This window comes from Glycine soja, chromosome 18 (genome assembly GCF_004193775.1).
Source record: "Glycine soja cultivar W05 chromosome 18, ASM419377v2, whole genome shotgun sequence".
NCBI lineage: Eukaryota > Viridiplantae > Streptophyta > Magnoliopsida > Fabales > Fabaceae > Glycine > Glycine soja.
In genome coordinates this window covers 49,753,620-49,772,096 of record NC_041019.1, presented here as the reverse complement: position 1 = coordinate 49,772,096, position 18,477 = coordinate 49,753,620, and the positions used below count along the sequence as shown (strand labels likewise).

The following is an 18,477-nucleotide window of genomic DNA, read 5'->3' as shown; positions in this document are numbered from 1 at the left end:
ACAAACATTTTGGGTTAAATTTCTTAATCCCACAAACTTAGACTTAAATTAGCAAGCTTACCGAGTACTTCAAATCTATCGAGTCTATTTTGAGCCTACCGAATATACTTTGAGTTTACCAAAAAAAAAAGTTTATTAACGAGTTAATTCAGAATGTGCCTGTGAACTTGTAAACTCGAAAGAATTTACAAGTTAACTCGAGAGTTTGATAATTATGCTTGAAACATGAGCCCAGAGAGGTTTGTTGAAAAAACACTTAATGTTTGTGCCTAGAGATTCAAGCAAAAGAATAGTTGCTTTGAGCTAAAAAAAGGCTTGGAAAAAGAATACTTGTAACAGTGTGGAAACATGGTTCTTGTAAATTGTATTATAGTGGAAATCTTGGTCATTGTCAATGATTATAGTATTATGACTTAATTAATCTCTACGCATTTCGCGCTCCAAGCTTGAGGATTGTGTACCTTCCAGATTGGATGGTTATCGTTTTCAATGACTTAGTCTCTACGCATTTCGTGCTTGGGAGTTGTGTACCCTTTGGGTTGGATCGTTCCCAATCCATAGCTTAGCCCTTCCGATTCGTGCCTTGAGTCGAACCTTGCCTCATCATATCTATGTCTAATCTAATTATCTCTAGAGGCCTAAACGCACCATAAAATCGTCATAGACACAATTAATCACACCTCGAGAATCTTGAGATATGGGAGAATATTTTGAAATGCCATAATGCATTGACTCATGAATATAAGAGAGGATACACATAGTAAATGATGATAAATAGTCATCTCTTTGACCTAGGAAGACAAGTTGAGCAATACAATTTGCTTGAGTACTCTGGATTAGGTTGTGTCCATCTACGAGAAAACCTTTTTCTAAAATAAATATAAATATTTGTGTTCATTTTGTCTCTTCCTTTACTTCTTTATTATTATATTTATTCCTAAATATAAGTTTCTTTTAACTAATTCATATCATTTAAAGAAAGTTTATTAATTTAGTTAGTACTATTAAATTTGTTAGAAATTTGTATTATTCTTTTAAAATTACCCTTATAATTTTTCTCTAATCCTTATAATTAAGAGATAAAATATATTTATCATAAAGTAATTAAGAGTATTTTAATAAAAAATAATTAATACGAAAAATAATTTTAAAAGAGTCTTATATAAAAAAAATATAAGAGTTTTATATTTAAAAATTGAGGTAGTATCAGTAATGTTAAGAGAGTCAAATGTCGGAGAAAACATTTTGGTTTCAAACAATGAATTCTTAAAACTATTTTTCTCTCAAAAGAGAATATCTTTATTTTGTCCTATCCAAGTTTAAATGATTTAAAAATACTGTGATAATTAGTCTCTAAAATAAAAAAAAATATAATCTGATTTTAATTTATTATATGTAAACAAATATGTATCTTTTCATATAGATAGATTACTAATAAATAAGAGTTCACATGGATACAAAATGCGCACATGAACTCCCGATCGTTTTAACATTTTCTCTAACTTAATATAAATATTCTGAAGTTTTTAGATAGATTACTAATGACTTCATATTTTTTAGGTTACACTAATATTCTATCAATCCTTTGAAAAAAGATAGTAATATTTATTCTATTTTGTATTTTTTTAAAATTCTGAACACGTACGCATTAGGTATTATCAAAATTATATTAAAAAAGAAATTAATGACAGTGGGAAAGTATCCCAATGAGTGATGGCAGCACATAACTCGAAGGATTAATTAAGCACACGAATTTAAGTTTAAATATGATAATTTCTTCTATTACAAACATTTACACAACAATCTACAAATACAGTATACTGTGCCGTAAATAATACAGTACGTACTTGTTTTTTCATAAACCTAATGACAAACACATATGAAAGGAAATCCATTGGCACAAGTGGCAAAACATGTGGGTACATTATGAACGAGCTAGAAAGCAGTTAATTAATAAGATAGCTCGAGCTAATTAAGGAAGTTAATTGAAGCCTTCACGTGCCTTTACTTTGCAACTTGATCATGTCTCATGTCATGGCAGTTCTTCCCATCATCACCTGCTAATAGCTCAATTCTTAATCATGCTTCTCATGTTCCTACCCTTTTAATTTCTAAGTTGAATTTAGCTATTGTATATTGACAACTAACTGATAGCTGCAGGTATACGTACGATACTGCTGCCTTGCTACTTAATGTTTAATTATTATAAGGAGGAAAAAGAAGTGCACAAGCGGTGGAAAGAGTACACATATTAATTCATTTAATAAATTTTTTTTTCTTATACATATTTTACCTAATAAAACGATCGATGAGTAAGTTTTTTTTTGGATCAAAAAGTAAGTTAAAATTAAGTATATAAAAAGGTTATATTATTGTTTTATAAAAACTATGAAGCAAACAATAAAAGCGAGCTACAAATTGCTATTATTTTAAGGAAAATCAATATTAAATACGAGTATAAATTAAACAACAAGGTTTAGGGGTTGTAGTAATACTGATCGAGTTGGAAAGGGTTTTGTTTCAACGAGTCCCCAATCACCTTTCTGCAGTATCCATCTTCTCTTGCAGTTACACATTGTTTAACCTTGAATGTTGGTACACATCGTTTTTTTGGATATAAAGGTTTGGTTTCATCTTCTTCGTCTTTTTTTTTTTAATTTCTTTTTGTTTTATATATTTATTTATATATGATATTACAGCAAGCTCCATGGGCAACAAAATCTTATTTTATGCATTCAGCAAATTAAAAACAAGCTAACTCCATTTCAAACAAGTTTTTTTCTTTCTTTTTTTTTTTTTTACTTTAACATCACTTTTAAGGCCTTCACTTCTTTTTGAGTTATTCTTTTTCGTCTCTTTGGGGGTTTGGAAGGATCGATATATCAGCTTTCGTTTCCAATTACATTCCCAGTTTTGTTAAATTAATTCTCAAGAGTTAGCCCATTAATTATTATCTTCCCAAATTTTTAAACATACCAAATGGTTATTAAATTTACCTTTTCACATAAGCACTTGATTCTTTACATAAACAAATTAATGTAGCGACAATATTGTCCATTTTTTTATAACAAATATATATTTTGCTGAGAAATAAACATTAGAAAAGAAATAATGTAAAATAACCTATGTTTAGAAGATAATAATATAGTTTAGTTTAGTCTATAATATATGTCAGCACATTATTAATCAATCTCTGAAATTGGTGCTGAATCTCGAGGAATTGTAGATGGTAATAACCCCGTGAAAAATTCAAAGGTTGGAGGAGTGTACCATGAGATCAACAGAATGAGAAGCACAGAAGGTGGTGATGGTGAAGGAAAAAGAAACTGTGGTTGTTGTGGCAGATTCATTCAAGGCCTTCATCAACACTTACATCAATTCCTTAAGGCACTTTTCCCTACCCTTTCTCTCTCTGAGGTTTGTAAAATATCTCTTCTTGTATGTGTGTTTTTGTTCTGCAACTGCAAGTTCTTCTGCTGCTATGATTCCACTTTTAAAAGATTGTTTTATTCTTCCTTTTTGGGTCAAAAAGTGAAAATGTTTGAATATATCATAATTTTTAGAATTTAATAAAATAAACTGATCCTGTCAATGTTGTACGGAAAAGAGATTATAATAAATAATTATTTAGCATTGTAAAGATTTATTTTAATATGTTGCTCCTGCCTCTCGTGGCCATGGTTGTTAAGATGCTGATGGATGGAGGGTTTCATCATGTTATTTTCTCAAGTCATGATGCATATATAGATATCTCTATATATCATATGTATACAACACACTTTATTAAATATATACTAGTAATTTTTTTATCTTTTACTTTTTATCACATTATATAATAAAATTTATTATGTGTTTGATTTTGTGTTGAATTAAAGAAAATTTGACTAAATTTTGGTATCATTTCGGTATTTTATGCAATTTTTTTAAGGTTTATCGCATGCCAAACATGTTGTATATCTATATTTTTCTCTCATTCCATCTCCAATTGTCGAATAGAGTATAGTCTCCACCAATCTTTTTCTTGATTTTTTCATTTTCCCTCACAGATACTTGTGGAAATTTTTTATTTCACTCTATCACTACTCTTGTATTTTTATCATAAACAAGTTTCATTAGTTCACTCTCTTTTGTTAATTATTTTCATACAACAATTTTCATAACAATTAGTCATTCTCTATCAAAAAAGAAAAAGTAAAAAACCATCAACCAATATTAGCTGAGAGTTACAACTTACAATGTTAGAAATTCTTCATCTATAGAAAATGGCTTTTTCGATTTTATATTTTGGATTGAGAAAGTAGTGGGCACAAGTGCACCAAGGGCTTTGATTATAAAATAGTAAATTGGTTGGAAATACATATAACATAACTTTCGTCTAGTTGGCTAAGTTGGTCGAATCATACAAGAACCACATTTTAAGGTGGAAGCCGTTGTTGTTACTCTCAATGTGTATCGTTTAGGCAATCAATATTGATATTGGCATATGTAGTAGTATTTTACTTTTAGAATTTTTTTTTCACGGAATTTAAGGTAAACTCATTTGAATTAATTAAAAAGCAAACAAAAATTTGTCCCGTTTTAGGGTTTATTTTTTTAAATACATATATACAGATAACATTAAAAAAACTACACTAAGGTACGTATTACTTAACGACTTTCATCAAAATCTATAATTTTATGATGATAAATTAAATGCAATTATCATTAGTGATATTTAAAAGAGTCAGTCAATATATGTAACTCAATAGTATATTAATTTGTGCAAATTGAAACTATACCAACCCCCCCCCCCCCCCCCCCCCCCCCCCCAATCCTAAAGCATCTGTTACTCCCCATTTTGATTTTAGGATACGTGATCCCGTTTTTCTTATGCCTTTTACAAAATTTATAAGTTTATAATTTTCTCAATAAATATTTTTTTATATATATATATACAGTTGTTGCACTTGAGTCTGAAACTTCTAGTGAGTTTTTCTTGGTAATTAGTTTATTGAGACATTAGAGTCAAATTTAATTTTTTTTCTTAAAAATAAGGTGAGAAATATTTATTTTGTGATTGATCTTTTAAAAATGACAAATAGTGTTCATATTAATTTTTAAACAGTTAGCTCATTAGTCTCTAAAAATGACTAATATTACTCACGTTTATAATTTCTAGAGATGAAATTAATCTATATTATTCTAAAAATTGTTCAGCCACCCATCACATTTACACGTGTTGCTTTTTTTGTGCAATATAGGTCACTTTTTTTTCTCTCTCTCTCTCTTTTTTACTGTTGACTGCAATTAATTGCTGTTTCTATTTTTTCACTTTTACGGCACTTGCTCTTACTGGTTTAAAACTCTAAATATCTTTGTTATTATGGTTTAAAACTCTAAATAACCATAGATGGGACAGAAGTTTTACATTTTTAATGTTGACGTGTTGGTGTCAAATTTTTAGGAAACGAATTTGAGAGTTTATGCTTGAAAGAGTAATGATATACCGTAACACTTATTTTTTCAAAATAATTTTCTTATTCAAAACTGGTAAAAATAAGCTATTGTTAATTTATCATCATAATGTGTAAAACACATTTTGCTGATGTATATCAAATATGCACTTGAATTGCATGCAGGTGAAAGAAGAGTTGAAATCACTAGCCAACATTGCATGTCCAATGATGATGACCAACGTGCTTCTGTACTCTCGATCCGCCATTTCCATGCTTTTCTTGGGTCGCCAAGGGAAAGTGGAGCTAGCAGGAGGATCACTTGCAATAGGGTTTGCCAACATCACTGCCAATTCATTCCTCAAGGGTCTCACCATGGGAATGGACCCAATTTGTTGCCAAGCATATGGTGCAAAAAGATGGTCAGTTCTAAGCCAAACTTTTTGCAAAACCTTGTGCCTCCTCCTCCTTGTTGCCATCCCCATTTCACTCCTTTGGCTCAACATGGCACCCCTCCTTCATTGGCTTGGGCAGGACCCTGAAGTCACAAAAGTTGCACAAGTTTACATGGTCTTCTCTATCCCAGAATTGCTTGCTCAAGTTCATCTCAACCCTTTAAGGTCTTTTTTAAGAACACAAGGGTTAACAACACCATTAACTATTGCTGCTTCTTTTGCTGCCATCTTACACCTTCCAATAAACTACTTCTTGGCTACATATTTGGAGTTAGGAGTAAAAGGCATTGCATTAGCCACAGGTTTGAATTCCATAAACATGATACTAGGGTTGGTGCTTTATCTTCTTGTGTCAAAGAAACCCTTAAAACCTTGGGAAGGTGCTACTATTCTCTCTTCCTTCCATGATTGGAGACCATTGCTAACTCTAGCATTGCCTAGTTGCATCTCAGTGTGCTTGGAGTGGTGGTGCTATGAGATAATGCTCTTCCTATGTGGCCTATTGAGTAATCCACAAACCACAGTTGCTACCATGGGTGTACTAATTCAAACAACTGGGTTCTTATATGTGTTCCCATTTTCACTGAGTGCTGCATTGACAACACAAATTGGCCACTCCTTAGGTGCAGGTCAACCTTCACGTGCACAAATCACAGCCACAATTGGACTCTTCATTGCATTTGCATTAGGGTTCTCAGCCTTTGTTTTCTTGCTGATTGTGAGGAACGTGTGGGGGAAACTCTTCACAAACGAGACACAAATTGTTGACATGGTCACAACCATACTTCCAATTTTAGGGTTGTGTGAGATTGGAAACTGGCCTCAAACTGCTGCGTGTGGGATCTTGTCTGGGACTGCACGGCCTTATGTGGGTGCAAGGATAAACTTGTGTGCTTTTTACTTGATTGGATTGCCGGTTGCAGTTTTTGCTGCTTTCATGCACAGGTACCAATTGAGGGGCTTGTGGTTTGGAATGTTGGCAGCGCAAATTTCATGTTTTTGTATGATGGTTTACACGTTGGTTCAAACGGATTGGGGGCACCAAAGTAGAAGAGCTGAGCAATTGGCTCAAGCAACTGATGAGGAAATTAGTGGGTTCCTTGATTCTGATATGTGAGATGTTTAAATCAATTTTGTGCAGTGATAGTCACTAGTCACTAGAACTACACGACCAGTTACAAGGCATTAATTCTAGTTATTGAGATTTCTCATCATTGCTCATTAATTAGTCATTCATTATGGTAGGAAGTAAGAACATATTTTCTTCGTAATATTCAATTAGATGTACATAAGAAAAGCTTTGTTAGTGAACTCATTCACGCATGATGAATTTTTTAAATAACAATACATCATAATTAGGTGGGTACAAATACCTGAGCTCATGATCCACACTCGATTTTATGGAATTCCCCCAACCATTATAAATATATATAGGATCTTTTGAGTATAACATTTGTGACTAATTATATATTATTATTTATAATTTTGTTTTAATTTCATTGATAATATTAATTAATAAGGATGGATAATCGACAAGTTGTCATTAGACTTTGATTAACCAAGACCAAAAAATATTAGTAAGTAAACAAGACAGAGGTAGATAGCGAGAGCTAAACATTCATGAAAGAGGCCACGATGGTGCCAATGGAACCACCTGATACTGACGCGGCGGTGAGGAGTGGCAATGCCATAGTCAGTGACAAGGTAATGAGGGAGATTATCTACGTTAACCCAACCTCGAAACTTGATTCAGGATGGTGCAATGTCGTTGGACTTCGAGGGGGACGACAGATTGTTCTCGAAATTCTCTATCACAGCACAAGCCTTTGATCATTTGTGCAAGCCCTGGTTAAATTGTCTAGTCATGAAACTGCTGAGCAAAAGTATCGAATTCACGTTGATGAAGAAGAAGGTGTATCAACTCTGAAAATTGGATGGGGGTTTTGATATCATTGACATATCACATGGGTACTACATGGTGAGTTTTGACTTAGAGGTAGACAGGGAGAAGGTCTTGAGTGGCGGGCCCTGGATGGTGTTTGATCACTATCTTGTTGTTCGTCCTTTGTTGCCGAACATTGTCGCGTCAGAAGCGAAGATCGAAAAGACAGTGGTTTGGATACACTTTCCTGGTCTAGGGTTGGTTTACTACAACTCTAGTGTTCTCCTAATAATTGCATCAGCCATGGGGAGATCTATTGCGTAGACATGAATACCCTAAGCATGAGGAGAAGGCACTTTGCTAGAGTTTGTGGAAATTGACTTGAGTATTCCAGTGGTGGGAAAGTTTTGGTTGAATAGGTCCTGGTATCACGTTGAATATGAGGGGTTACACCTTCTATGTTCATCCTGTGGTTGATATGGCCATGTCGTTAGGGAGTGTCAACAGTCTAAAGGGAGCAATGAGGTGGATGGGATTTCGAATGATTCACAACCCACCAAGCCAAGCAGCAATGAGGTGGCGGTGTGGAGTGTGAAACCAAGGACGGAAAAGGGTATAGATCATGGGGGAGGCTTAGGAGTGGTCACCTTGGGGAAGTTCTTAATCAGAAATAGGCTGTCGTAGCCAATCAAAAAGACAAAGGCCACCTACACTTCACAAAGACGCAATAGACTAAGGATGGGAATGGGCCTGCGAGGACGACTAACGTTGACCAGGTGCAAGGGCGTTAAAGGTAGGAGGGTGTCGTGAGTGCGTCTCAAGGACCAAGTCATGCTTCGTTAGGTGGTGGCGATGAAGAGGGATCCTCGTCGATGCCTAGGGATGTTGTTGTGAGCCATTAAGGTCGGTTCCTTCTTTTTCTTATTTTTAAATAGTTTTATGAATCCATTTAATGATATGAATATCTCGTGCTAGAACATCAGAGGTACGACCAATGCTAAGGGTCAGAGAAGGGTTTGGAAGCTTGTTCGAATTCATTGTTCTTCCTTTTTCACTGTCCAGGAAACTCACTACTATTTTGTGGCTGTGGAACAGTTCTAGGGGACGTTGAACTATGAAATTTGTCATCTTGTGAATAGATTGAGAACCTTTAGAACCCAGGTGATTAGTTCTTGCCAACAAGCTATATCTTTCAGTATTGAGGATAGCGGATGGCAGTGGACCTGCTCAGTGGTGTATGCTTCTTCGCAAATCAGGACTCCTCAATCGTGTTAGGATTATTTGGAAGCGGTTTGTACTATGGTGACTCCTTCATGGTTGGTCACTGGAGATTTCAATGAAATCGCCAAACCTTTTGAAGTTCGGGTGATAGTTTTACTTTATCTGGGTCATGTTGTTCCAAGATGTGATAGATAGATGTGACCTCATGGATTTGGAAACAAAGGGTGATTAATATACGTGGTTTAGGGTCCTTCACAGTGAAGTAGCTTGATAAAGCTTTGGTGGATCAAGGTTGGCAACTTCGATTTCCTGAAGCTTATGCGGAAAACCTTTGTAGGGTTTATTGTGATCATTGTCAGGTGTTGATTATGTCCGAAGGCCAGCCATTGAGGAGCCAGAATCGTCCGTTTAGGTTTCAGGTGGCCTGGGCTACCCATAGGGATTTTGAAAAGGTTGTTAGACAAACTTGGGGCAGGGGGGCTCCGGATGTTCTCAAAAGCCTCCAGGAGGTTCAAAGGGACGTGTCCAAATTCAATCAGGATTTGTTTGGTAATATTTTTCAAAGGAAGAGGCAAGTATAAGCCAGGCTTGAAGGGGCTGAATTGGCGCTCGAGCATGATGTTTTAGAGAGTTTAAGTCTCCTTGAGAAGGATCTCCATGATTAGTACGAGGAAATTCTTCTTCAAGAGGAGTTCTTGTGGCTCCAAAAATCCCATGAAAAATGGGTTAAGTTTGGAGATTGGAACACTCACTTCTTTCATGCCCAAACCTTAACTCGCTGGAAAAGGAATAAGATCATAGGATTGTTCTTTGATGATGGGGTGTGGCCTACTGACCCTGCGGAGTTGAGCTAGGAGGTGGCTAGATACTATAAATCTTTTTCTCAAGAGACCACGAGCTTATATCGTTCCCAGTCCAGTTCAATATTGTTCCATAATTAAGGAATGAGGGACCTTCGAGGCTAACAGAGCCTGTCACAGTGGAAGAGGTTAGACGAGCAGTGATGTGTATGAAATCTTGCAAAGCCCCTGGACCGGACAACTTCCAACCCTTCCTCTACAAGAAGTACTACTCAGTGGTAGGTTTGGATTTATGGAAATGGGTAGCAACTGCCTTTATTAGTGAGTACTCAGATCCTACGGTGCTAGAAACTCTAATTGTCTTGATTCCAAAGACAGATCACCTGTGTGTTTGAAGAAGATCTTCCCTATAAGCCTTTGCAACATGGCTTATAAGGTAATCACAAAGGTGCTTGTTTATCATCTTCGTCCTTTCTTGGACATCATGATAGGATCTTTTCAAGCTGCATTCGCCCCAGGTAGGGGAACACTTGATAACTCTATTTTGGCCCAAGAAGCAATGCATGTTATCCATCACACTAGAACTAAGGAGGGACTCATGGCCATCAAGATAGATTTCGAAAAGGCTTATGACAGGGTTGTTAATCGTCATTTACGATTAACTTTTGTGTTGAAAAGCTTTATGAAAATCATGTCTTTTTTCCAATTTATGGTTTTTTTTGTAGGTTTATACATTTTTAGGTTTAGTTTGATTTTTATGTAGAGATATTCCCTTCAATGTGAATTAATGTGTTTTCAACTTCAATTTTAGGTGAAAAGATGAAGAAATAGAAGATTGTTGTGGCTGGTGTCTCACTAAGCGAGACTTGTGCGCTTAGCGAGAATCATCCGTTAAGCGAGACACTCAGCCCGCTTAGCGAGTTGGGAGAATCTTCCAAGCATCAATACGTCATCAGCTTGCTCAACGAGTCGTTTGTCTTCTTTCGCGCTAAGCATGCCAAGCTCGCTCAGCAGAAAATCACTTACTTGCGCTTAGCGTGAAAATGGCTCTAAGCGAGCCTTCGAGGACAGAAAGCCGTTAAAAGCTGAAGTTGGAAAAAAATAGGGATATGCTTGAGAGCCTATGCAATAAAGCGACGTAACAGGGCAAGGGAGCACCAAAATCCTTAGCTTTCAAGAGGATTCTAGGTTTTAGAGTGATTTTTAGGTTCTTAGAGGTGGAGGAGACATCCCTACCACTGTGTAATATGAATTTTGCTTCCAAAACCTCCTATTGTAACTGAAAGGTAATAACTTACCATGGAAGGCTAAAGCTTTTGTTGGGAATTTCTGCTGAGTCTTGATGTAAATATTCTTTAGTATTTATTTAATGTTGTTTTGATGTGTTCACTACTTTTATCTGTACTTAATTCTTGCATGCTTTTGGTCTGATCATCCATTTGTGTGTAAAGTTAGGATTTTTAGCATTGGGAAATGTTTTGAATCCTTAGAACTGGATAGAGCAGGGCTAGATAACTAGATTGTCTGGACACGAAGTACAAGAACTCTAGTTTTTAATATGCTGTGATCTTAATGCTATTCGGTTAGGCTAAGTTCGACGAGGGATCCGAGAACGAAGTTTAATTAGAATTAGCTCATTCACATGAGACATCGGTATTTGAGATAATTGTCCTCAACATAGAACACAGAAACAACATTAGATAGAGAAAAACCCTCAATTGCATCAAGTCACTTAGTAGAAAGGCCCAACGTTTTAACCATCTGTTTATTTCTCGCATTTACTTAGTGAATGTTATAGTTATCTTTAGAATCGCAACTATATCTTGTTTTTTTATTTCTATTTCATGATGTTACACAAATGTCTACTTATTGCATGATGCTTTTCTGAATGAAACAAACTCCCGATGGATACGATACTCGATCTTACCGTTTTATACTACTTGTATGACTCGGTGCACTTACTAATAAATTCCGCAGTTGTCCTAGAGGAACTAACAAGGGTAAATCGTGACTTTTAACAAGAGACTCTGGTTTTGTTTGGATTCCTAACAATCATTGTGGAGCTTATAATGTGGGCTGGGAGGTGCAATTCCAACCTTTCTCTCCTTTGGAATGGTTCTAATTTTAAAGGTTTCAAACTGTCTCATGATCTCCGCCAAGGAGACCCGTTGTCACCGTATCTGTTCGTGGTCAACATATAGGATCAGTGTAGCAAGGGCGTATGGCAACCTATCAGTATAGCACAAGAGGGACCTACTTTATCTCACCTTATGTTTGCAGATGATGCATTGCTCTTCTACAAGGAAATTATAGACCGAGCCCATGTTGTATCAACCCTCCTAAAGGACTTTTGCAGCCTCAGGGTTAAAGGTTAACTTGCATAAGTCCAGGTTTCTTTGTTCAAAGGGGGTTGGTTTTGGGAGAAAGAACTTGTTGGAACTCGTGCTTGGAATTCGTAGCACAAGTGACTTAAGGAAATATCTAGGCTACCGCTTGCTTTAGGGAATAGTGTCAAAAGCAAAGTTTAATCACGTCATTGAGAAAGTTCAAAATTGTTTAGCTAGCTGGAAGGGTAAGCTTCTAAACAAGGTGGGAAGACTCTGCCTGATGAAGTCAGTGTTAGCTTCTATACTAGTCTACACCATGCAACCTCTTTGGGTTCCTTGTAGTGTTTGCACGAGGATAGATCAATTGTGTCGGTCTATGATATGGTCTGGTAAGGGAGAGGGTTGTAGTTGGAATCTTGTCAATTGGGGAACAATCACGTAGCCAAAGCTTTATGGGGGCTTAGGTGTCAGAGACTGGCGGTTGATTAATGTTTCGCTTCTTGGGAAATTAATCTAGGACTTGCTTCAATCACCCCTGAAGTCGTGGGTTCAGGTTATCAAAGCAAGATACTTGAATCACTTCTCCGTCCTAATGATACCTCCAAGTAAATGGGCCTCGTATGTTTGGCATAATATATTAAAAGCTCGGGATCATCTTTGTAGTGGCTTTATGCCTCATCTGGGTGATGAAAGATCACCCCTATGGAACTCAAATTGATCAGGTTTGGGTGCACTGAGCCAGTTTGTGTTGTACGTCCACATCATGGACAACCATTGTACTTTCTTTGACTTATGACAGAATGTAACTTGGCAATTTACTAACCGACGCACTGAAATACCAACGTAAATTGTTGCTTGGATTAGTGAGATTGATTTCCCCACACAACCAACATGTGATGATGCCATTGTTTGGTCTGGTAGCACTTCTGGTATATACTCAACATATTTATGGCTCTTAGATTTGGATGAGTCCTTGAAGGAACCTTTGTGGAGGAAGATTTGGAAGTTCCCTGGACCGGAGAAGCTTCGCTATTTTCTCTGGTAGCTGGCACACTCAGCATTGCCCATAAATGTTAAGAAAGTGTAGAATTACTTGCCCATATGTGACTTGTACCCCCGTTGCTCAACGGGTGTTGAGTCTGATCTTCATGTGATACGAGACTTCCCTTACACGAATGAGTTGTGGACTCGTTTGGGGATCTTGTCTCATATAATCCTGGCATGTAGTGACATTCGTACTTTACTACAGACAATTTTGTCTAATGCAAATGCACTGGAGATGGTTTGTGTCATGTGGTGGGCGTGGCATTGGCAGTGTAATACGGTTTTCTCGTAGGCAACTTGACATAAGTATGATGGTTTCGAAGATTAAACACTCCACATCCAGGATTACGGATCTCTCTCCCCCTGAGTGTTGGCAATCACCCATTTTGCCCCAAGTAAAACTGAATGTAGATGGCAACTATATCCCCCCGTCATATCGCATGGGTGTTGGTGGCCTAATCTGGGACGCAGTGGGTAAATGGAGGTTTGGATTTTTCCAACATATAGGCGTTGGTGATCCTACAGTGGCGGAGATTGTGGCTATCAAGGTCAGGTTTCAGTATTGTAGGATCATGGACTTCAAGGATGTAGTTTGTGAGTCAAATAATTAGGAAATAATCAACTTTTTGGTCTAGTGGGAGAGTGCAACTCCAAGGCTGCATGTTTATTTTGAGTAGTTATATGAAGTGAAAGATCTCTCCAAAGTAGAATGGAATGTTTCCTTTGCATAGGTTCCTCATGAAGCAAACCAGGTTGCGGACACACTAGCATCCTAGGGTTCAAAGTTGGTGCATATGGACTCTCAGTGGCAGCTTCCCCCTAGTGGAGTTAGCCCAGTTGCAAGAGGACCATGCTTTTGTTTTTGTTTCGTAGTCCTTCTTTTATTTTTCTCCGTTACCAAAAAAAACCAAGACCAAAATAAGTATCACTATAATTGAGTATAACTTTATTTAGGTTTTTTTTTTAATATTTAACTAAGTAATTTTAAAATGTTTTTTAGATGAACATCTTGTGCTCCATATAATTAGAAATCATTTTTTTTCTTCTACTATAAATATTAAGCATACAAAATCAATTACTAAACATATGGTACTAGGCCCAATATATAGCATCACTCACTAGTCATCATCAGTTCAATATGCAGATTTCTAAAACATGCACAAAACAAAGGAAAACAGGGCCGGTCCTCACATTTATGCTTGGTATGAAAACAATGACATAAACCAATTAAGTTATACATACAATGTCACTAGCTTTCATTGAGAACTACAAAATCAATTTAATCCAATAGAAGGTTGATCCGTAAGTGTCTGACAAGTCATGTCAGATCATACACTGTTGGGATATTTATCTACACTTTAGTTTTTCATCATTATGTATATTTTTGTCCCATTAGCTGGCAGTATCTTTGTATTTTGCTTTTTTGTTGTGCTTAAGTGCTAAGTAAGAAGTCAAATGTATGCTATGGCTGATTGTTTCAGCTAAATCACTTTTTCTTTTGTCGTTGAGTAAATAATAATAACTGTGAATCTTTGTTAGTTCAATCAGTAAATAACTACATGTCACAAATTTCACCTGCAAAGTTGGGGTTTTGCCCCTTCTACTGATTTGACATGTCTAGGTTCCACAATGACAAGAAGAACATTTGCATGGTATTGAACAATTGATTTCTAGCTCTTGTTAAAGGGTGTTTGATTTTTCTTTATTCCGACAATGTAACTATTCCCGGTATAAGAGTACCTATTCAACTGTATGCTTGTGTGTGCATCAAGTGATTTAAATTGCTGGAAGTTGGAGTCATGATTTATGTGGTTTAGAACTTTAGATTAATAATTTTCCAGGTATGGAAATCAAATTGTTGCAATCAAAGTTCTGCATCGAAGGAGCACTTCCGAAGAAAGAGCATCCCTTGAAAATCGTTTTGCTCGAGAAGTTAATTTGATGTCTCGCGTCCACCATGACAACCTTGTTAAGGTGATTGCCAATGTAGCAATGATCTTTACTGTTTCTGAGTAGTTACGTTTTATTGAAGCCTATGTAATTTTGTTAAATATATTATTGCGCTTGTTTTCCTTAATGCTAGTATGTGACTGATCGTGCCATGGATTGGCTACATGCCATTGGGATCATACACAGAGATCTGAAACCTAGTACTTTTGCGTATATATAGCACATTATGTGTAATTATATAATTTGTATGTTATACGTTTTGTTATGGATTCTATGGTTGTAGTGTCCTTAAATGACTAAAAAATTGTTGTTATAGTACTTACAAGGTGGATAAATTATCCTGGTTGTTTCAGCTCACTGCTGTCTTGTAATATATATAATTTTTGTTTTGTTGCCAAACCAACCTTCTTCATGACTCTTTTGTGAAAAATATCTTTGCTACATCATCTCTTCAATTAATGAAATTAAGCATACCTTAGCTAGTATTTCTTCATTTGAACTTTTTTTCTCTATTACAGCAAATGGTTGTAGCTTTTGACATTGATGTCATAGTTTGAAATCTGAGTATATATTGATGACTTCTAGTATTAAAATGTGTATCCTCCTATTCAACTATGTTTTTTGAAACTGTCACAATGCAGACAATCTGTTGCTTGCAGCAAACCAGAAGTCTGTTAAACTTGCAGATTTTGGTCTTGCAAGAGAAGAAACTGTGACTAAATGATGACCGCAGAAACAGGAACTTAGCGTTGGATGGCCCCAAAGGTATGTTATATATTCCTTGAACATGATGCTATTGTTTCAACTACTACTATAAACTGTGCACCAGTGACTCCAATAAAGCTGGCACATTTTGGTGTTTATTAACTGAAAATGATGATTTATTGCACTGACATATTGACATGATAAAAGATGAATGGGAGACTGAACATAATACTAAAGGCCAGCAGTGATACACTTTATGTTTAGATGTACTAGTTTTGCTAGAATGGTGAACAAAATAATTTATCAGTATCAGACTGATATGTGTCAAGCATTTCTTGCTTGATTTTGTGTAATCACTGCATTACTTCTGAGTGGATATTTGCAGTAGCATAGTTGTTTTGCTTCTTCAGTTGATTGAGTGCACTTCTGATGTTATTATCCCATAAGCACTATATATATATATATATATAAGACCACTCAATCTCTAAATTTCTACCTATGAAAAGACCTAGTATTCGTATATCAAGTGGGCTTTAATTTTTTTCTGAGCAGATAAAAGTCATTTAGCAAATTCCCATATAGTATCCTGTAATTTATTTAGTACAGTAGTGCACACATTTAGGACCCTTTAGAGCATCGAAATCTGCCATTAAGAATGCATTATAAATTTGCTTATATATACATGGAGTTTGTTTTGACACCTGGCATTGATTTTGCAGTTGTACAGTACTGTCACATTGCGTCAGGTAGAGAAAAAGCACTACAACAACAAGATTGATGTATATAGCTTTGGAATTGTTTTATGGGAGCTACTAACAAACCGCATTACGTTTGAAGGGATGCCCAATTTACAGGCTGAATATAAGGTATTAAATTCGATATTACTAGGTCCTTATTCATCAATCAGTTGGTTATCATTTTTGTCTCAAGTTATAAATACTTGATACAAATTTCTCTACTATGATCTATGGATATACTATGCATACTTCCCTTATTCACATCATATATTTTGTTGAATCATTATTGTTAATATATTAATTTGTACACTTCCAAAGCTATATCTTTTTGGGAATAATAACTCTTTTTGTCATACAATCATGCTGGGTTGAAGATCCTGACTTGAGACCAAGCTTTAGTCAGATCATCCGCATGCTCAATGCGTTTCTCTTTAAACTCAGTAATGGCTACAACAAGTAATATGGCACCATTACTGAGTTTTCTGCCCGAAACAGAGAGGAAAGTTTGGCTTTCTTCGCCAATTGTTTTCTTCAAAGAGGACCAAAAACTAACATTGAGTGCTAAATTTTTTTAAAATTCCCTTTTTGTTGTAGATGAAAAGAGTTACCATTCTATGGTATACAGTTTTAGGACATTCATGAGAAACCATCTAAGGTGACCAAAAGGATGTAACATGTTCCATAAATGAAAAGAATGTTGTTCATAGACTTTTGAAAGATTAAGGAAAGAGAAAAAAGGATTTTTTACATTATCTAGTAGATCTTGCTGTAAAGAAACAAATGAATTTAGACATTTTCCTGTTTTGAGAAAAGGTAATTATTGAGTAGTTGTTTCCAAAGGATGCTCAAGGAGTCAAGGGTAAGTTTATGCCTATTCTACTGTGTGTGGCAGCATCTCTTATGGAGGGATATTTCTGATTAATTTATTAAGAATATTGTTTAGTAATTTTTTGTATTTTGCATTACCTGCCATCCACATACGTCTGTATTCTATTAATAGTTGTACATATTAAGGTGTGATTTTGAAAGTGGTATAGAACCTGTAGAAAATGAAGTTGTTAAAACAAAATGATTCTCTTATTTATTCCTTTTGAAAATCTTTAAGATAGTACATTTTAAAATTGTTCTGGAATATTAATCGCCTCGAGATTTAAACACTATTGAACAATGATTGTCTCAATATGCATTTCCATTTGTCAATATATGTATTAATCTTTGCTGATATACGACTTTAGTAGGAGTTTGGTATCATGGTGCACAAATTTATTCTAACGCAAATTTAAGATTTTTTTTTTTTGGGGAAACTAACCATATGCGTTCCAGAACTATAATTTGGAAAAATATGGTTCCAACTACTGAAAAAATGGTAAAAATTGAGCACATTCCATTGAATATTTCTTGTGACTGTAGCAATGACCAGCCTTAAATCTATGAACTATGATTGTTTTATATTTTATATTTTTTATGATATACGTTTGCTCCACTTCTCCTCAAGATAAGCTTTAAAATTAATAAAATGATTAAACATAAATAATTAATATGTTGAAGTTAAAATTGAATAATTTAAAACTTTAAATAACAATAGAATTTAATTATTGAGAAAAATAATTCTTAATTAAACTTTATTTCACTTTCAATTAAACTTGAGGTTGATCAGAGTTTTATTTCTAATAAACCGTAAAATTAAGATAAAAAACTTTAAAATTATGTAAAAGTAAAATAAAAAAATTACCATCATAACGAAAATCACGTCACAAATGTGAGTTCCACAAATTTAACCACTGAAATGTCAATTATTGACTTACACACCACCTGATTTCTCACTCTTTAGTCGCTGTGGGGCTTTGCCAAGGATGGTGGTGGCCAAGGATGCGTACATATTTTATTTTAAGGATTAAATAGTATTTTAGTTCTTGTAATACAT

At 35.4% G+C, this 18,477-nt stretch overlaps 1 protein-coding gene and 1 pseudogene across 1 annotated transcript; both read left to right on the top strand.

Moving 5' to 3' along the window:
• The first annotated feature begins 2,488 nt into the window (after window positions 1-2,488).
• Window positions 2,489-7,295, top strand: LOC114396125 (protein DETOXIFICATION 53-like). The gene is made up of 3 exons (XM_028358020.1): window positions 2,489-2,622; window positions 3,227-3,417; window positions 5,619-7,295. The coding sequence occupies exons 2-3, from the start codon at window positions 3,286-3,288 to the stop codon at window positions 7,002-7,004; spliced, it is 1,518 nt and encodes a 505-aa protein (XP_028213821.1). The 5' UTR covers window positions 2,489-2,622; window positions 3,227-3,285; the 3' UTR covers window positions 7,005-7,295.
• Window positions 7,296-13,385: 6,090 nt separating this feature from the next.
• On the top strand, window positions 13,386-17,161 carry LOC114397375 (annotated as a pseudogene).
• The last annotated feature ends 1,316 nt before the right edge of the window (window positions 17,162-18,477 follow it).

What these genes read in the sequence shown, in the direction of transcription:
- LOC114396125 (XM_028358020.1), top strand. Translation starts at nt 3,286, where the DNA reads ATGAGAAGCACAGAAGGTGGTGATGGTGAAGGAAAAAGAAACTGTGGT. An exon ending in CTACCCTTTCTCTCTCTGAG is followed by an intron (nt 3,418 to 5,618) that starts GTTTGTAAAATA and finishes AATTGCATGCAG; the next exon opens with GTGAAAGAAGAGTTGAAATC.